The 21,722-nt window shown below is 41.3% G+C and overlaps 1 protein-coding gene across 1 annotated transcript; it reads right to left on the reverse strand.

Annotated features, from left to right (window-relative positions):
• Positions 1–1,485: 1,485 nt before the first annotated feature.
• Positions 1,486–20,459, reverse strand: LOC119741560 (zinc transporter 6-A-like). Its single transcript, XM_038217360.1, has 10 exons — positions 20,157–20,459; positions 16,056–16,192; positions 14,386–14,470; positions 13,271–13,379; positions 10,867–10,947; positions 9,483–9,662; positions 8,191–8,310; positions 5,247–5,397; positions 3,301–3,414; positions 1,486–2,387 (listed from the first exon to the last, which is right to left on the reverse strand). The coding sequence occupies exons 1-10, from the start codon at positions 20,383–20,385 to the stop codon at positions 1,818–1,820; spliced, it is 1,776 nt and encodes a 591-aa protein (XP_038073288.1). The 5' UTR covers positions 20,386–20,459; the 3' UTR covers positions 1,486–1,817.
• Positions 20,460–21,722: the final 1,263 nt, after the last annotated feature.

A 21,722-nucleotide genomic window follows, 5' to 3' on the forward strand; every position in this document is an offset into this window, starting at 1 on the left:
CTTTGTGCAAATACGAATAATAGAGGGTTTTCAATTCTTAAATATGTATCGATGGCATTTAAGACTTTTAACTGTAGTGTCCCAAAGCACCCTGTCTGCTACTCCTTATACCTCCCCGAACTGCCAAACCATAACATGTTATGGTTTTGGGAAAGAATGTAGTATTTGTACAAAGTCTATGGAGAGTCAAGACAATTTTGTAAGTATTTCCCAACAATTTTGAGATGTTTCTAAGTCCCAGATTCATGTCTTTTCAACATTTTTTGCAATGACTGACTTTTTTTATTGAGATGATATATGAAAGAAAAAAGTGGCGTCAGGTTGCAACTTTTTTTCCTGTTTTTTTTAATGGAAATGTCAAGGAATGAATGTACATACAATGTAAAACAGTTAACTACAGTTTAATGGGTTAACCTGGCAAAACAATTGACCTATCGCGCTAGAATCGCGTCAACGCAGCTTGCAAAATATTGTTCAATTACATGATATAGAAATGGACGCAGAATGCGCCAAATCTGAGACAAACTTAGTGTACAAAATTCCCCATAGGGTTGTCTAAGGGGCGTGGCTAACTCGCAAATGGCGATAGATCAATTGTCAGAACCCTACATAAAAGATGCTACTCTCTGATTTGAAGTGACTTGTTTATATGAAATCTACATAAACAGTTGATGACACTTTATGACCACTTTAGAGAGCTCCAGTGTGAGGGATACAACACGCGCGTATGACACCAAGTACGCGGGACTAATTTTATTGCGAATGTGCACAAACCCATGGCAACTTCGCTTGAGCATCAGCGCATTCGGTAATGCATTCAAATGTCCGTCCCGGTGGTCTCCCCTAACTCTTGTTTTATTACTGTTTTTGTTGCACGGAATCCGTAAAAAAGAAGTGGGCATTTCAAAAGCACCAATCAAGTAGATCTAACTTCAATGGAAATCCTGTTGGAAAACAGCCTCATTGTTTTCTGAAGTTGGAATGACAAGTAAAGCATGAGAAGGAATTACGGAGAAGTTACATATATGCTGCCATTATCAAAATACAGATTTTGTGTTACATGGGGGACATTTCTTTGAAAATTCTGGAATTGACCAAAAAGGCACAACAGAAGGATTGAGACTGTTCAACGTACCATGGCTGTGCATACATGTGCTTTCAACATGGAGTCTAGTAAACACAAAACATAACATTCATTTATATCAAATTGCAGGGTACCTATTCCCAGATACTGGTTTAAACTACTTTCTTTTGGCCAAATGTAGCGTCGTTCCCTGAGATATCCCCAAAATAACAATTTGGGTTCCATATTTATAACATTCAGACTAGTCCATTGTAGGGATGAAAGGAACCAACATGAAAGTTATCACTAAAGTGGTATTTGCTGATGTTGTATTATGGCTAATACATTTATGCTTGTTCCATTGCTGGCTCTGTCTTTTCAACTTTAAAAATCTTCCGCAAAGATGGCTTATTTTTTTCGAAAATAGCTACCACCAATCACCTACTCTGTAAACCGAGGGAACAATCATACAGGGACAAAAGGCAAGTAAAGAACAGTTCCTTTTTCAATTAATTTTCTTTGAGAAGGCTATAATCAGCAAAGACAACTTTCTCCTGTGCAAATACCACAAAGGAGACATTCATATTTGTTTCTCTATCGCCAACTTTTAGTTTTCAAATGCTAATAACAATTACATATGTACATATTTACAGTTACGTCAATAAAATATAACCCATTGTATTTAAATAACGTGGTCTGTTAACGAGAGCGTGATGATACTTTTGAAGAGAATAACAATTTAAATGGGAAACTCTCATGAGTCAAAATTCAAATGATTGTGGTCCGCCAGGATTTTCCCCGGCGTGTAGAGATTGGCCGTTCCCAGGCTGTTCAAGTCAATGACGGCACTGTGGCTGCTGGCAAGGGGCCGACTGTTGGCCATGTTGGGCGGTAACCCTCTGGGCCCCATGCCGCCTGTTCTTAAGATTCCTTTCAGCTGCGTATCCGCGTTATATCTGTCCAGCATGGGCGAGGTGGACTCCCCGTGGGTCGATATCGGTCCGATGCCGGAGTGGAAGCTCAGATCTCGACTGGGCGTCCCGTAAGGGGTACTGGAGGCCCGGCTCGGCGTGGTGGGGATCTGGAAGTCATACAGGCCCTTCTTCTGCTGCTGTAACGTTGCGGCGGCAGAGTACACGTTCAGTCCCGGGTTACTGGCGACAAAGTTTGGGTTGAGGGGTGCCGGGGGCGGGAGCTTGGAGGACAGGGCCTCGCCTGGGAAGGAGGAGAGAGGAGTCAGACGGGTCCAGTCGTCTTTGATGACTTGGATGGTGAGAGTTGAGACAAGGTGGGATAGCTTGTTGGCAACATGAGCAAGAACCATCTGAAGAAACGGGTAAAACAAGTAGTTAAAAGGCATATACGATCATTTGCTTTTCATGCATTATGTTTGTTTCCAATAATAACACCATTCAAAATCCAAAGCAAAAAAGTTCAAAACCTAACCTGTTGAAAGTTTCGGCTCAGTGGATATTACACTTTTTGCGAAAAAAAGTGCAAACCAGCACAAAACAATGCACGACCTCTTAATCACGAAACACAATTTTGTCAATAGCTTTCTTTATTTCCAAAAATCACTCAATTGCCTGATCGTTGGAAACCACCTACATTTTTTTATTTCTTCTTAATGACAGCAAGACAGATGGAATAATTTCACGGGGTGTTTAGTACCAGTACGATCTTTAATCCAAGTAAGAATTTTGATAATAATTTTGAAGGTTACTTTGGGATAAATGTAAATGATCCTACATGCCTGTAAAGTGCAAATAATGTGGGTTATACATTGTACAGACATATTGTTCACATTTCTCTCAAGAGAAGGAATTAATGTACTGAGGAATATGCCCCTTTTAGTTTTAGTCCCTTTGTACAAACTTTGACAGTATCTTCAATGAAAAGTAATGCTCCACACGTTAACACTCCTGAAGAAATTATGAAATTGAGTATTATTGTACGGGTCAATTTTTCCATTATAAAATCCCTTCTTTACACCAGAGGGTTGGATAATCAATACACAAAAAAGCCAAAAGTGTTACTGTTGTTAATGACTTTAAATTGTGGTTTCAATACAAACATTTTTAACATTTTTAGCTCCTTATAATTTCATCTCAAAAGACACTCTCGCATTCAAACTGTCTAGAATATTCAGAATTGCAATGCTAGTTCTACCAACATCCATATTTGTGCTTCAAATCCTGAGAAAAATCAGACAGCAGATATTTTAGGAAGAATCTGACCTGTTCATTTGCATCTCTGCGGACTCGAACATGGAGCGAGCCAGCTATGGCGCCGAATGAGACGGTCCAGAAATGCTCATTGCGAAACTCCAGCACACCGTCAAGGGTCGAGGCCTGCAAGGAAGAGGGACACAATATCAAGAGAAATCACTCCCAAATCCCCAGCAATAAAATCAATATTGGTCACGTGCACAGGTACCCCTGTCAACGGTAAGAAAGGGAGAGATGGAGGAGACCACCGACAACATCTGAAGCTCACGCTATGCCATGCATACAATGTACTTCACGCCAGTTCGCATGGTGTGTCCCATCTATAGAGCTCTCAAAAGTGGTAAAAAAGTGCCCTATCCGCTCCGTTCTCAAGTACTCCCTCACCGGCAAAGAAAGTACAGTTGGGGGTGACCAACCGACGCCATCTTGCCTGACTGCAATTTTGCCGCGATGCGCGGCCGTACCACTGCGTGTACATAGTTCAAATCCCCTGGTGTACGTGCGTCACACACAAGGAACGGTGTGTGGCGTCAACCAGCTAAATGTCCCACCCATGGGACGTCGTTGCTTGGTAAAAGGGCGCCCTCTTTCATTGGCGCACAGAGCCCATTGTAAATGGCTTTCTGTTTTCCAAATGTTTTTCAATATAACTGTTTTCCTTTGTAAAATGCCTCCACAAAAAGTTTGTCTTATGAATCCTATTTCATAGCGTTTAAGGTACCGGTAGATAATATGTCATTTGTGCATTTTTAAAATTTGAAAAAACAAAGGTGCTCAAAATATAAAGACGGGTACTTAACAACTAACCTGATGAAGTGAAACACGTGCACATAGGTTAAGGCTGCAATTTAATGTTTCTTAACCCTAACCTATCTTTACTAGAAAGTATCCTGAATCCGCCAAAATCCACCAATTATGTCCCACCAAAAATGTTGGTGTTGGTGACTGCTCAATATCCTGAATCCATCAAAATCCTGCAGTACCGCTAGGCTTGCAATCCTCATTCCATCGATAAGGAGGTATCCTGAATCCACCGAAATTCTTCAAAACAGGGGTATGGATTTTGATGGATTCAGGGAGGTTAGGGCTAAAGGTATAGTCCATCATTTGTAATTTGTGCATTTTGTTCGTTTGAAGCAACAAAAGTGCTCATAATCTAAAGAAGGGTGCTGAACAACTAACCTGATGAAGTTTCAGCTCAGCTTCAGCTGTATATTTCAAGAAAAACAACATTCTAGGATCTCGATTTCAAATCAAAAGTTGCTGAATCATGTTTTGAATTGGGCCTGAATTCAGCGTCTGAGACACGTTCACACTAGCCGATTGCAGCTACGCGATGTCGCGCTTGCACACGCTTCGCCGAATAAAAAAACGAACTACTAACGGAAATTTCCAACAGAGCTTCTTAAGGACTCACCGTTGGAAAGGCCTTCTTTTGTTGATTTTTTCAAAATGACAGCTTGCCAGAAAGAATAATTTGACAGGGAGTTTACTCCCCTTACTATCTTTCAACCAAGTTTGTTTTTGTCAACAATAATTACGCCAGTTACTTTTTGGATAGTTGCAAATGATGGACTCTGGCTTTAATGCATTCACTGCTGTTGCTCAAGTGGCATTACAAGTATTTTTGGGGTCCCTAGTCTTAGGCACAAGCAGCACTAACACACAAACTTCAGACTGATGATCCAGAGTGGCGCCGAATCAAATTACTTCATCGTACATGAAAAGGTTAAAAACAGTTACAAGCAACTACATCAACAGATTGATTTTGAATCAAATTAATTAAGTGGAAAGACTCCAGTGTCAAGTCAATGGAAAATTAAGACATTAAATTTGAGGTCTGAATTCAAAATCTAGTTTGGTTGACGGGAGTCGTTCCCAATAGTTTTTGTTTCGGCGCAACTCTGGGGCTCCAGTCTCTAATGGGTGTAAGAATCACAGCAAATTCTCCCAACCTCTCTTAGACTCTTGTCCAGCTGTCCAATGATGTGTGTCGGCGATGTCTGCAGTAGTATGGTACCCGTGTAGATGCTCATTGGAAGCATGGTACCAAATGTCATCAGGGCTATACAAATGGCTGCCAGTGTGTCCGCCACAAAGTAATTGCTTTGGAAGAAAAATATAAAAGTGTCAATTATGATAAATAACAGTTTAATATGAAATTGAATCAACTCAAAAATTTTAATAGAATTATTTCTCTTAAAATTAATGTGGCCTGACGTTGCGAACTTAGCAAGTTCTTCTTCAGAGGCTAAAACAGAAATGACAGAGGTACATACATTAACATGGGGTGCACACAAACATGCAGGGCTGAAAGAAGAAACACAAAAGGAGGATTAAGTGGGAAAGGTGTAGAAAGATGCAGGGGAGGGTGGATGAGAGAACAAAGAAACAAAGGGAGATTGCAAACCACAAGGGGTCTGGTGTGAACAGGGGAGGGACCAGAAAGGGGAAGGATCAAAGGTCACAGGGAGTGGGAACAGACAAAAGAGTGTGAGAGTGAAGGGATGATGCGGGGGGGGGGGAAACAGTATGGAGGTGGAAAGGGATGAAAGATGGGGGAAGATGGGTAAACACAAACAAGGAAGACCAGATGGATTATCTGTAACAGATGACAATGGAGGGAAAAAAAAGGATTAATCATTTCCAAGTTGGATGTTGAGACCATGTGGTTGAATAGTTCGAAGACGATTCATCCACACTTTCTCTCTGCTGAGGCGAACTGAGTCCTTGCGATGGCCAAGAGATTCAATGCCCTGCAAAATCATATCAGAAATGGAGTGGTTAGGCAGGTTGAAGTGATGACCAACAGGGGTGTCTAGTTTCTTGGTGTTGACCGTTGACCGGTGGGCATAGAAACGCTTCTTGAGCGTATTCTTAGTCTCACCTACATACTGCACTCCACAGACCCTGCAAGAAATGAGATATATGACATTAGGGGTGTTACAAGTGATGTTACCAATGGTTCTGTGGGTAGTGACAGAAGAGTGGCCAGAAAAGGAGTCAGACTCCTGGATATGAATCTGGCAGACAACACATCTGGAACTGCACTTGAAAGTACCATGCTGGGTGGAAGGGGATGCATCTAAGGATGGGACTTCAGCTCGAACAATCAAGTCCCGTAGATTTCGAGGACGCCTGTAAGCCAATGTGGGGCCGTTGGGGATGGCGCGGGCAAGGCGATCTGAAGTATGGAGGATATGATGATTGTCATTAGTGATTTTGCGAAGGGGAGGGAGATTGGGGTGAAACGTGGTAACCAAGGGAATCATGGGTTTGGCCATGGCATCAGGGGCCTTTCCCGTGAGAGCTAGATTTCTTGGGATAGCCTCCTAGATTTCTTGGGATTCCCTTGGTTACCACGTTTCACCCCAATCTCCCTCCCCTTCGCAAAATCACTAATGACAATCATCATATCCTCCATACTTCAGATCGCCTTGCCCGCGCCATCCCCAACGGCCCCACATTGGCTTACAGGCGTCCTCGAAATCTACGGGACTTGATTGTTCGAGCTGAAGTCCCATCCTTAGATGCATCCCCTTCCACCCAGCATGGTACTTTCAAGTGCAGTTCCAGATGTGTTGTCTGCCAGATTCATATCCAGGAGTCTGACTCCTTTTCTGGCCACTCTTCTGTCACTACCCACAGAACCATTGGTAACATCACTTGTAACACCCCTAATGTCATATATCTCATTTCTTGCAGGGTCTGTGGAGTGCAGTATGTAGGTGAGACTAAGAATACGCTCAAGAAGCGTTTCTATGCCCACCGGTCAACGGTCAACACCAAGAAACTAGACACCCCTGTTGGTCATCACTTCAACCTGCCTAACCACTCCATTTCTGATATGATTTTGCAGGGCATTGAATCTCTTGGCCATCGCAAGGACTCAGTTCGCCTCAGCAGAGAGAAAGTGTGGATGAATCGTCTTCGAACTATTCAACCACATGGTCTCAACATCCAACTTGGAAATGATTAATCCTTTTTTTTCCCTCCATTGTCATCTGTTACAGATAATCCATCTGGTCTTCCTTGTTTGTGTTTACCCATCTTCCCCCATCTTTCATCCCTTTCCACCTCCATACTGTTTCCCCCCCCCCCCGCATCATCCCTTCACTCTCACACTCTTTTGTCTGTTCCCACTCCCTGTGACCTTTGATCCTTCCCCTTTCTGGTCCCTCCCCTGTTCACACCAGACCCCTTGTGGTTTGCAATCTCCCTTTGTTTCTTTGTTCTCTCATCCACCCTCCCCTGCATCTTTCTACACCTTTCCCACTTAATCCTCCTTTTGTGTTTCTTCTTTCAGCCCTGCATGTTTGTGTGCACCCCATGTTAATGTATGTACCTCTGTCATTTCTGTTTTAGCCTCTGAAGAAGAACTTGCTAAGTTCGCAACGTCAGGCCACATTAATTTTAAGATTTATATATTTCAGGTCCATCCAGTCAGTAAGCAGTTTGCAGCAGTTTTACTTTTTTACAGAATTATTTCTGTTCTATTTATCCAAATTTAGAACAGAAACTATGATTACCAAAGGGCAATTCCACGGTTACTCACGTTACATTTTTGATCTTCTTTTGAGTTTCCTTGGGCTGTAATTACCTTACTGAAAATGTTATCCCCATGATAGATACAGTAGACCTAGACCTAAAGCACCAAAGATGACATCCAGAAAAATGTGTTATGTATGATAAACAAGACGCACAAAATCGGTTACTCACATTACGAAAATGTAACGTGAGTTACCACAAAGGATTCTCTGTGGGCAATTAACATACAGGATCTTTCTTAATGTCAAAAGCAGTCAAAAATCAGTTTGCATGATCGCATTTGTTTCATATTAATTTGGCAAAGAATTTGACTCTTTGCAAAAGGCAGAGAAATTATCATGAAATGTTTACTTGACATCCACCAGTAGGTCCGTGATGAGCAGGGACAAGGCACCTGCCATGGCAATCAAGACGAAAGGGTTGACTCTTGGAAGGAGCAGGCGATCAAACCCTGGAACAATCGCACAAAAACTGACAAGGAGAACAAGAGAAATATTGATGGTTTACTTGGGGAGTGTGGCCTACTGGTTAGGGTTTGTGACTCATGATCAGAGGGTCAGGGGTTTGAATCCAGCCGCTGGCCATATGTTGTGTCCTTGGGCAAGCCACTTCACCTCCACTTGCCTCTCTCCACCCAGGAGTATAAATGGGTACCGGCATTAGCTGGGGAGTAACCTGCTATGGACTAGCATCCGTCCAGGAGGAAAAGAAATTTTCTCAGTCGTTTCATGCTACTGAAACTGGGGATAAACGCCAGCCTGATGGGCCACATTGGCTCGTGACAGACTTTACATACTACTGTTTTCCAAAAAAGCCAGTGTTTTACAATAACGTGAACAAATTGGCCTAATTTTTCACCTCAATTCTGCAATATGAGAAATGTTTCTGATTTTCGATGGAGTAGTTGCAGAGTTGCAGTCGAATACTTTCTGAGTACTTTGTAAACTACAAAGTATTGAGCTGTTTGTTGTGAACGCAAGAGAAACAATAGACAGCAATTGAAGTCAGTTTAGAGAGAAAACAAAATTAATTTGGGACTTTGGATAAATAAAATTACTTTTTAATTAAACTTTTGGAACGGAAGTACTCGGCGAGTACTTTTCTTTCATTTCTTTTGGTGGGGATTCACTGTCCAATGTCTGAGTTACGCAGCTGTATCCATACCAAACCATCTTAACATCTGGTAGTAAAGCTGGTACTCGGAAAGTACTCCAGGACAACTCCAGGTGGTTGAATTGTAAAATTTGGGCTTTGCACTTCATTGACATCATTTTTCAAGTAGTGCAAATCTCTGGAAGGCAGCAGTCAGATGTTATGTCAATTATTACAAAAAGTTGGATGATTCAATGATTCGTTTTGGAAACTCAATTTTACATTTTTTTTTAGAATTGCAGAGTCACTAAAAAGACTATTCCTCATGTCATTTCGCCACATCTTCATCTATACCTTTGAAGTTTGAACTTTGTATTCTTCTTTTTTTATCTTTCAATACTACAGGCATTGCCGCTTTGTATTAGTACTCCATTACTTTTCAATTCTACGGAATGCATTGATATTTCTTTCCTTCCTTATCAGCCACTGGATGATACACATGCACAGTATGCGAATTCACTCGCTATCAATGCAGATATATCTCAACTCACTTTCTGCTCATATCGGCAAAGTGTTCCTGTAGCCAGCTGGACCGCGATGCCTCAATGACGTGCCTGAATGCTTTACTGTTGGCTCCGTAGGTCACCGTGATGTGGCAGATTAAGCCCAAACCGGCGCCCAGCATCAGGCGACCGGTGTGGATATCAACCGGCTGAAACAAGCGCTCCGTGCTGTATGAGATTACAAATCACACTGAGAATTTACTTAGTGATAACACCTCAAAACCATTAACTCATTAATACAAATTTGTGTAGCCATTTTTGTAAGACAAGAAAAAGGACTCTCCAACCATGCATGTTCCAATGGGAAAAAAAATACAGTTAAATTAATTAAATTGGCAGTTCTGGCACTGAATTAGTAAATGAAGCAAGATAAACAGATTTTCTTGTGATTTGTTGGCTTTTCTCCTAAGCTGAAGCACGTGTTAGGCCATCAGCCTGGGGGGGGGGGGGGGGGGGGGGTTTGGTCGGTATAAAATGAGGGGAATAAAAATGCTCATTGTGATTTTCGACAAGGTATGCACCCCTGTAGTTGGAAAATATGCGATAGCATTGTAGTGGTGGCAGTTTTTTGGGTGCTATCACTTTTTTTTTAAAATGGCTGCCAAAACATGCTTGTTACCACATATAATAATCCGGTAACAAGCATATTGGCGGCCATTTTGGGAAAAAAAATTAAAAGTGATAACACCCAAAAACTTCCACCGCTCACACTGCAAAGCTATCACACGTTTTCCAATTCTAGATGTGCATACATTGCCAAAAATCGCTATGAGAATTGCTCCTTTCATTTATTTGATACCGGTGGCCCAATTTTTGGACCAATGCTGATAGCCTATTTCTTTAATGAACTGAAATTTCAGCAATTATAGTGGAAAGGATGACTTCTATCCAGAGTTTTAAAGCCAACTTGGAGGTGACAAACGTTTTCAACTATGGACACAATGTGACCTAGAAAGATCTTCAATGTTAATTTTCAAGAATGTACGAGCATGCTTACACCGGCAAAAGTGAAATAAGGCCAAAAAAAAATAGTTCTGCTTCCGATTACATGGCATTCGCAAATAGGGTAGGTAGGTAGGGAATTTTTGGGGGGGGGGCCAATTTTGTGTGTGTACGATCATATGGAGGCGTCTGCATGTTGTCAAGGCTAAAAGGTATAAAGTGATGGTTTTGGGTGTTTTTTCCTCATTTTCCAAAAACAAATTAGGGTAGGGGCTGTCAGAATAGGGTAGGTAAGGAAACCGAAAGCAGAATTATTATTTTTTTTGGCCTAATGTATTTTTTGTCCTGCACTGCTAATCAGCAGATAGACATTACAAACTGTACTTTAATCATGTTCATGCATGTACAAACATAAATGAGTTGAATTCACCTTTCTTTCATGATGAATATTGCACCGAATATTGCCAGCATAGTGCAGGAAAAGACAGACAGCACTTCAAATCTCTCAAACCTGCATTTGCCAAGAAAAATCACTCAAAACTGTTATACATTTTCCACTTTAAAATTAAAAAGTAGCAAAACACATTTAAAAAAAAAATTTCACAATAAGGCCAAAAAAAAAAAAAAGTCGGTCTCTGGTCAGCGCGTGCGTCGATTTTAATCATGCGCGTCAATCTTTTTTTTTTCAAAATGTTCCGCGGCAGCTCCAACAGCGCCCTCTATTACCGCACCTCCTAATTTTTTTTTTACCAAAGAGCACCAAGGAATGGGAAATTGCACCAAGGCAAATGATCGAGAGCACCAAGGCAAATTATGGAAGACACCAATGTACATGAGGACACCAAATAGCAAAATAGTACCCCACCTTGTCTGTGCAATCCAAGCTTGGAGAAAAAAAAAAAAGCAAAAAAAAAAAAAAAAGCCGCGTCCCCGCGTCAATTCCGGAACTTTGGTCTGACCAGAGACCGAATATTTTTTTTTTTTGGCCTAAGAATGCCTGAATTATAAACATGTTTTACAAGGAAATTATGATTTGTGGCACATAAAATTATGTGAGGTATTCTCGAAAAATGAGATAGCACTGGCCACATGACGTACATGTAGTAGCCAAAAATGCAAAAACAAAATGAACGGGGGCGATTTTTATATTTTGTTTTATTTTCAGATTTCTTGATATTTGTAATCTTTGATACACTACTACACATCTATTAAAGGAGTAATATAAAAATAAGTTGAATAAAAAAGTTTTTAAAGAAACACAATTGGCATCTTTCACTTTCATGACTGCAAACTCCAAATTTAACTTTTATCAGTATTTCACTTTTTGGACATGCCGATAAATGAAAAATTTAAACAGCCATAAGTTGTCAACAGAATGTCCGATTGAAGTGCAACAAACAGTATCGAAAGGAGACTTTATTCTCTTTAATAATATACACAAACCCTCATTTAAACCTCTGCCCAGTTCTGTCCAGTCAGTTGCCGTGTCACGCGTAGCTGCTCTATTTTCTCGTCCACACAACTGACCCAGCAACGCAAGGCCAGCGAACGATGGCCATAAAACGGGCTTCAGAAAATTCGCAATTTTCAGGCCAAACCACAACCGATCCAAACAAAGAAAGTTGTTTTAGGTAGTTAAAGACCTACTTAATGCATCCATCAGGGTATTTTTTTTCTCAAAAAAAAAAGGATTTTGATGCATTTTGACGATATTATTTCACGGACAAATCGACTAAAAATTAGGTTATGAAATTTCCTGGTTTTTTCCGAGAACGACGAAAGTCTCCCAAATGTTGAGGTAATCAAAGGAAAGAATGAACCTTTATCTACAAAAAATCTCGTGAGCATGATGTCGTTAATATTTTAAGAATTCGATGTACATGTACACCTAATGTTTCAAACAACTTCCATTTTTCACAACGCGAAAAGATCGTCGCCATTGTGACCCATACGCCCACTGATTGGACGAGCTCGAGTATGGCCTGCTTAATATTCATAAGTCATTCATTGCACGTTCGCACGTGCTACTCACAATGTTTTCAGGCCAACGTACGTCGGCGTACTTGCGTTCGTTTACACGCGTACATGTGATTGCAAATCATGAAATCTCGCAAAACTCTTCATTTTTTCAACCGGTGATTTGGACCAAACATTAAAAGTCTCCTGCACGTGTTTCACATGAAAATGAAGCGTATACTTTCCTCTATCTACCGAGCCTTGCCGTTTCTTTTGGCCTTTTTTAAGAATCGAATGTATTCCTAAAAACTATCAGCCCTCGCTTTTGTTGATAAAAAATATGATTTTGTTTGACAGGCCGTAACAACAGTTTATATTTGTCAAAAGCAGTTATTTTTGGTATCAAAATAAAGCACACGGTTTCAACTTTTCATTTATTTAGCCATCTTGGCCAAACAGTTCACGTATCCAGGCACTTTTCGTGTTTTTCTGTAGTCTCGAATAAATCTCGTAAAATCCCGCGTACGCTTTTGGGCCATGCGTGCTTGACCTCGGGACAAGAAACTGAGGTCAAACAGGGCTGTGTGCGTGACACGGCCACTGACTGTGTCTCATTTTACTAGAACTCCTTACAAATATCACAAATCTGTGTGGTTGTTACCAAGCACTTTTAAGCTGTTACTGATGATACACACTTCTCATATCCTAAAATTCAACAATGTTCATGTACATTGTACACAACCAGAAGTTTAAAGTCCTGGTGCTAAGAGCACTACAGCTCACAACAGTCAAACGGGGGTACATCAGGTGTACATAATGGTTTACACTTGTCGAATGCCAAACAACAAAGTAGTCAACTGCATACAGACATTTCTTACCCGAATGAATACACAGAGACTGGTTTCTGTTGAGACACCCATACCGTTATTAGGCAAGTCACCAGCAGCATTAGGTCACATACTGTCAGGTACGTATAGGCACTCAGCGCTGAAATATGAAACATGAAACCAAAATTTAGGTAATTGAATAACATTGTACATTGTAAAATTGTCTCTTAGTGTCCTTCTATTCATATAGCCCTATTTAAAATTGTTAACAAGGTCATGCAACTTTTTCGTGTTCGATTGAAATATGAACTGAACATTAGCCTTTGACACTAAGTGACTCATATGTTGGGGCTGATTTTATGTATGTATTTGGTGCTGATATTTACAGTGGGAGGGGGGGGGGGGGGAAGAAGGGAGGGGGCAGTGTTGGATTTGTTTCAACGCCATTGTTTTTTCATGTCCAGGTATACCAGTCAAGTGCTATAATTTACCCTAACTCCCTAGGGTGATTTTAATACTAAGAACCTTCCTCATCCTTGCAAATTGATTTTGGAGGTATGCCAACCCAATGTCAAAGACTGTCAGTTTTAGGGGTACTGTACCCATCCTGACAGATTCCAACAAAACATGCCGTTGGGGTTTCATGGGTTAAGTTCTGTTTAGGGTTAACATTTTGATCATGATTGTGAAATTCTGAATCCTTCAAAAGCCACCAATGCTCAATCTTCCTAAATTAATCTTCCATGAGCTACTTTCCGGTGGATTTTGAAAGGACCTCAGTAGGTGAGCGGAATTGGAGGATTTTGAAGAACCTCAGTCCTTCTGATTTGAAAATCACAGACGTGTGGAAAAAGGCACACCTGGATTTTTCTAGGTGTGTGTTTTTTCTAGGTGTGTGGTTTTCTAGGTGTGTGATCTATGGTCCAGGGAAATTCAGGCGTGCAATTATTCACACCTCTCGGGAAGCTTTTAGGTGTGCGATGGTGTGGGGGTGTGATTGCACGCCTCAAATCAGAAGGACTGGAACCTTGAATGTCACAGTAAAATAGATGTACAATTACATGTATAAAGTTCCTGCAAAATAAAAGATTTTAGAGGATACAGGTCAGGTCCTAGCAAAAACACCTGCAGAATTAGGGTAATGATAACAGATAGAAAATGCTCACCCATGCTATTGGTAGATTGGCACCACAGTAGAAGCACCAGCATACAGGCAATGTCAAAGATGCCTAAGATGACCACCCTCCTTGCCTGTCAAAAAAATGCAAACCATGATTACTGTCATTGCAGACTCTTAAGGTGTCATTTCCATGAGACTTTAGCTGGATGGGTGTCTGGGCGCCCTTTGGATGCCCTGTCTGCCTGTAGGCTATTTTTTGTGATGTAATTGCACATGTACATGTATATGCGACCCACTATGGTAAAACCCGGCTGTTCGTGTAATCATTGAAATGGCATTCAACCGAAGGCAACAAATGTGAAGACCTCATTCTTACTGTCAAATTTTTTTCATTTTTTCTTTTGTATGAACTTGAAAGTGCCTTGATTTTGCAAGGAGTGTCACATATACAAGCAACTTGGACACCCTTTTTCCAATTCCGGCCTAAAGTTGGAAACCCATTTTCAAACGCTGGCTAAAGCCCTGATTTCCACCCAATGCAAACGCGAGCAATTAACAGCGGCTCGTAACTTCAATTTGCTCCAAGTTTAGGGAAGCATTCTGAACAAAAATACTCCAACTGCAGGTTAAAACAAGTCAGGTGTGTTTACAAACACAAATGCCCCGCAACCGTGACTGTTTCCATGACATACATTGTAACACCACTCTAACATCAACTTACATGTACCTTGGTCAAATGGAACGTTCATTGACAGCATTAGTGTCTTCTGTAGGTTTTACATGTATATGAATTAATCCCTTATCCCTATGATCTGAGAATAAATACCAGATTTCTATTGTTTTAGCCACTGTGACCTTGACCCTTGACCTTTCGACCCCCAATGCGATAGGCTCCTTAGGATTGCCAAGGACAATCCACAAACCAAATTTGAAGTTCATATGTAAAGTATATCTCAAGTTATCACGCTGACAAAATTTCTTTTGTTTTTCCCACTGTGACCTTGACCCTTGACCGTTCGGCCCCAAATGCAATAGGCTTCTTAGGATTGCCAAGGACAATACACAAACCAAATTTGAAGTTCATATGTAAAGTATTTTCTCAAGTTAAGGCGGAAACAGTATGCCCCTTCGGCTTCGCCGCGGGGCATAAAAAGCCCAATAACTTTCTAACGAGCACAATTATATAGGGGCTAACAACAAAACCTCAGAGGCTGCCGCTGAAGTAGGAAAGAAAGTTGGTTGTGTGAATGTTCCAGCTCAGAGACCTTGTACAGTTGATTTGTGTCGAGTGCAAACTTTGGTCAGGCTTGCCCAAGGTTTTGGAAAGCTTGTACCCTAACCCTGCTGAATCCAACAGGATCCAACTATGTCATATACCCAATGGAGCCTGTTGGATGGAGCAGTTAACCCCTTGTGAACATTCCTCATGCAAAATGTTGGATTCAGCAGGCAACTGAACCGCATAATAACGCCAAGTTGGACTCTGTTGGATTCAGCAGACAACTGAAAATGAGGCAAAGTGGATTGAGCAGGAAACTCCGGTTGTACTCTGTTGGATTTAGCAGGGTAGTCCTGAGGAACTACTAGGGGGTTAGGGTTGTAATAAAGATGAGACCAATAATCGCATCGAGGAATTTTGGATTATAAAAAAGCAAAACCTGTAGTAGCAAGTATTTGTGTTGAAGTAATTTGTAGTGGGAGAATGATATCACTTACTTCTTTTTCACCGATCACAGACCAGAACTCCTGCATGAGCTTTGATATGACTCCTTGTTGCGGTCTGGCAAAAGGCTGGATTGGTCCAGTGATGTGGTCCTTTGTTCCTCCATTTAATACTGCTCTCTGTCGTAAATCTATCACACAAAAACACACCATAATTAAAATAGACATGAGGGAAAAAATACAGGATTACACTAATCAAAAATCTTAAATTTGTTTATGTATATATTGTGATGATCCTTATTTCCAATTCAGTCATTGATGAATCACTTTCTTTGTGTCTTGGGATGAGCATGAAACAACAGACTTTTTTATTGTATGTAATTTGCATTCATTTAATTTGCACATTAAAACTTTCAAAACCTGACCGAAACTGAAGATATTCAAGGCAAATATTTTTAATGTGAAATGCGTTAAACTGTGACATGATAACAAAGAAATCACATAAATACATGTAGGGGTGTTTCATTTTTGTAAGGAGTTGAAGGCATATGACGACAGGTTAAAGGGATTGGCGGCAATTTATTAGCCACATGAATGGTGCCCAGATAACTTTTTCTGTATTCTGTGTTGCAGTGCCACCTGTAGAAAAACAAGTGGAAAATCTGCATTTCTTTGCTTTGAAATTCAGCTTGTTTTACGTCTTCATTTTTGGTTTAGAATTATATACCTACCTGGTTACCAACACCAACTTAGATAAACTAAATTGGGGACTCCTACATGTGTCTAGTTTCCGTGTATTTTCCAAAGGAAATTTTGGGACAGCTGCGTCTCATATTTCCCTTGTTCACTTTAGAATTTTTGAAATTTGCTCAAATGCACCACATTAGGTAGCCCATTCAAAGCATCTAAAATACTGGACTTCCTTCATATTGTGAGCCATACAGCAATGTGTGCAAAATTTCCTAAAAGATCGTGCTCCCTGAATTTGAAATCTAGACTGTTTTCCACTTGATATTCTCTATGGACACTACTTACCTGGTTAAAAGGCAGGACATATCAAATTTTCCTAGCTCTTGATGACCAGTTATCCTGCAAAGATCCTACAGTCATTTCAGACAAAATATCTTAAAATGTTCCCACAAAATTACAGGATAAATAGCAAAGGCCTATCAAGTGGAAAACAGTCTAGATTTCTAATTCAGGGAACACAATTTTTCAGGAAATTTAGCATGCATTGCTGTGTGGACCTAAAAATAAAACCCATACAGTAAAAGTTCAGTTCAGACGCTGTCCTCATTTAGTAAATCAAAACCGTGCCCCCTTTCAACAGGGAGTCGGGAACAAGCTTGAACTGGTTTCCTTCCATAAAAGCTGCCCTAGTTCCCGACTCCCTATTATCGTTCGAAATGCACCTGTGTTTACAAACGTGATCCAGTCTTCTCATTGTCATAATCGATGCATCGCGTACGCTCGGTAACGGAATCGCACACGGGATACGGGGACCATTGAATGAACGCTGGGCATGATGACCACATCGCAATTCAAACACAAGCCAGAAATTTAACGTGTTCACGATCGCGAGGGGAGCTCTCGGAATTGAATGGGAAATTTCATTTTTCATCCAGATCGTAAGTAAACTTCAGTCCAACCATCTTAGTCAACGATGTCTACTTGTACCTCAGGTGGCGTATCTAGTTATTTGGCATGTTTGGAGGCCGTTTTGAGGGTGAAATCTGATGTTTTTGTTGGGCAGTGTTGGGTTTGGGGTCAATGACAGAGTAGTGTTGCTTGGCATATACGGATTAGCTTGGACCCTACTGTACTGGGTCGCACTAAAAAGCGTCAACACAGCGTCAACACAGCGTCAACACATTACAGAAGCGTCAACACACCGTCAACACATCCAAAACACATTCTGAATTGACAAAAAGGGCATATAATTGTAAAGCATAGAATAAAAGAGAATTTCCATTGGATTGAGTTTCCTTTCCATTTTGTTGTTAAAAATATCGTATTTTCACGCGAAAAAATGACCTTTAACTTGCACGGCCGTTGTCCGCCATCTTGACTTCGCACAAAGCTTGGACTACACCATTTCAAGTAGGGGTGTGAAGGTAATGACATTATCTTATCATAAACAACAGAGGGCGCCTTGCTGATACCAGTGCACTCTGATCTGTGAGAGACTGAGGTTTATTGTACAACGCTATCACCCTTTAGCATAATGGTATGGTCTGCGCTGCCACTGAGGCAACATGGCAGCCGATCTCGGAGCGGCACGGAGAGCCAATTTTCTTGAACGGAAAATCGCAATTGTTAGATGTTTAACCTATTGATTTTAAGCCAAAATCTTGTTTCTGTTCATACTGTATGGGTTACAGACTGCTTGTGTCAATTTTAATGCATTTTGGATGTGTTGATGCTGAGTTGACGCTGTGTTGACGCTTTGGAGTGTGTTGACGCTGTGTTGACGCTTTTTAGTATGACCGACTGTACTATTGCCACTCGCCAGACCATGTCTGAATGTTAAAAAGGCCATAAGTTGGGTCCAAGTTACTAGGACTAATGTCATGTATAGTCGGACTCCCTATTATTGCGGCATCCCTATTATCGCAGCATGGGAAATTGCTCTTTTTGCATTGCCAAAACTCCTCCAAGTGGCGATTTTTATCCAGTTCACCAGTCATCAAGGATTTTCTACTGAGTTGTGTAAAAAGGACGATTAAAAAATGTTGTGTCTTTCGGGACTTTTAACGATTTTAATAAATATTAACTTTTTCCAAAACTTGTAAAATATTCCCTCACCGTGTCTGCTAAAAGGTACCGTTTATTTTTTAACATTAATCTTTAATTGTGCTCTGTCCATGAAAGTTCCATTGTCTGGTTCCCATTCTTCAGCTGCAAATGTAAAATGAAGTCGAACGACGATATTTGCAGCGCGCAATCGTAACAACTTTTACGGGATCAAAATAAGCACCGCGCGTTAGCGAAAATAAAACGAAGTAAAGTGAATGGCGCCCTCAATCGCCGATCAGTAGACTTGCCCCAGGGATTTGCGTTCTCCTTTCGGGGGAAGGGCAGGGTCTTAAGAAATCATCCTGTAGAAATATAGTCTTTAATCAACTTGAACATTACAGGGAAATTATCAGACTTTATTCAGGGGATGTTTTGGTCAAACATTAATATGAATAAAAAAGTTGGGATCATTATAAACACCACTTCCCACATACCGCGATAATAGGGAGTCCACCTACGTTCGCACACTCCGCGCATGTCTATTTTCACAGGCATCGTACACGGAATAAACCACACCACAGTCAGATTTTTTATATTAATTTAAAAAGGAAGAGTTATACAACCTAAGAGACAGGACAATTCAGGAAGGTCACTGGGCAATCTCTCTTCCGAACGAGAAACGTGATAAGTACCGCGATAATAGGGCAACCCATCCTACATGTATGTTGATTGTTGGCATGCATAGTTATGGTTATAACTTATATGACATTTGACAGTTATTCAATTACATAAAAATTGTCGTGTCTAGCAATTTTTATGGAATTGAATTTTAAAACTGTCATATATTTTTATATTTAAATTGTCTCGTGCCTGAGAAATGATCTAGGGCCTAATAAATAAATAATAATAAATAAATGGCGATCGTGAAGTGTAGGGCCCCTGTTTTGTTTTGATCAAATTAGAGTCAACTTGTTTGTTATTGTTGCTCAAAAATCACCTTTACGTAAATCACAATCAAAAGCAGATTTTTCTCAATTCTAATGACACCCTTTTTGCAATTCTGATTCTTGGGGTAGAAATCACGATTTTCCTGTGCGGTTTGTGCCTTGCAATTCAGCGCGCCGTGCGTGCTCACAGTACATCGCGCGGTGATCGCCATCTTTATTTTCGGGTCGCGTGTTGTCGCTGCACTCTCATCGTCATTTTACCATGTTTACCCCCAAATTTCCCTCAAAAAATCAAAACCCTGCCCTAGGCTCTATCATGTCTATCACCTGTTTATTGAGAATGTTGCCAACTAGTTTAATAGGTCCAATAATTTTAAAGTGGATTTTGTTCCCTTATCCTTTTATAGGAACCGGGCCCTGCACTACACGATCGCCATACATGCCATATGGCATATTTGGTTGGCTGGCTTACCTGACGTCGAACTCGAAGACGTCGGAGCAATATCCATCGACGTGTCATATGCGTCTATATCAATTTTAAAGGCGTCTCGTTTTAAAGGTTGGGTGAAATTACTACTGTCGGGTCTCTGGTAAAATCTCGTTCCAGTCTGGGCCATTTTAGGGGCATATCTTTCACGGAAGTGATCATTTTCGGCTTCCAACGTGGAAACTTCTGTTCTGGCGGACGTGGGCGCCGCCATCTTTCATTGATGACTCATCAGACATGGAACGATAGTCTGTGTAAATTGATTGGTCAAAAGAACAGAACGTCAATATTGAGCGCCAATGATTAAAGCCCTTTAATAAAAGCTGTAAGAAAAAAATCATCACAAGAGGGCGCATATCCATTTTTACGGAAGACCGTTGGGTTGGGAAGACCATAGACATGAGCCGCGGAGCGAATGAGCGACGGGATCGAGCGCCCCCCCCCCCCCCCCCCCCCCACCCCCAGTCGCCGCGGGGAAATAGAAAACATTTCCCCGCTGCCGTGACATTTATTATCTTAATTATGCAGAAAAGTCATTGTGTTAGCGGCTTTTTCTTTTTGTTCATTCCCCTTGCCCTCTCAAAATCGTTTCCTTTTGCTCTACTATACCCTTAAAAAACGGGGAAATAACATAATTTCAGAAATTCGACAAAATAGTATCGCCTTCCGTTTATGGTTGTTGTATGCCCTATTAGGAGTTGTACTACTCCGCCGGAGCAGCGCAGCTGGACTACTGCCTGAGCTTGAACTCTGTTGCAGCTCCGCCGACCGGAGACGCGCCCCAGAAACTCACTCTTATAGGCTTGCATAATAGGCCTACAACTACATAGAATTTCTAAATTTGGTTCAGTCTTGGATGCCATCAGTGCCAAGTTTGCTGAGCTAGGATTAATAAATCAGAGTGTTTATTGTACGATTCTGTGTGCGTAGTTTCTGTTTGTGTTTTGCCGACGGACATAACTTTAAAACGGCGGTTGTGTTTAAAATTCCGTAACTTGAACATTTGGGTTTCGTTTTTTGTCTCCCCCTGTATATTGAGACGTAGACGGAAACCTGCGCAGTGAGGCCCGGACCCCCCCCCCCCCAGTCGAACCGGACTATGCTCACAAGCGGATGCTGTGAGGAACAGTCCAAGTGAACAACCCAAGATCCAGCAATAGGAGGACAGCAAATGATTTGAACATGGTTGCCGATGGCTTTTATTAGGATTGAAAATGTATTGTAGTGATGTGCCGGGGTCCGCTCCAGGCGCGGTTCTACGGGGGGGGGGGGGGGGGGGGGGGGGGGTAGGGGGGGGGGGCTGTAGCCCCCCAAAATTTTGTCTAGCCCCCCCCCCCCCCAAAAAAAAATTGCGTAAAAAAAAAATGATTTTAAGATTTTATTGGCGCTCCCCATTGAAAATATGGCATGAGCCCCCCCCCCCCCCCCCCCCCCTATTAATTTTCGGAGGCCTAAGTGTCTGGAAAAAATAACCGGTCAACATTTCAGCACGCCTCCCTGAAAAAATTCTGGATCCACCGTACTAGCCCCCCCAAAATATTGGTTCTAGAA

This window comes from Patiria miniata, unplaced genomic scaffold (genome assembly GCF_015706575.1).
Source record: "Patiria miniata isolate m_02_andy unplaced genomic scaffold, ASM1570657v1 HiC_scaffold_5, whole genome shotgun sequence".
Lineage (NCBI taxonomy): Eukaryota > Metazoa > Echinodermata > Asteroidea > Valvatida > Asterinidae > Patiria > Patiria miniata.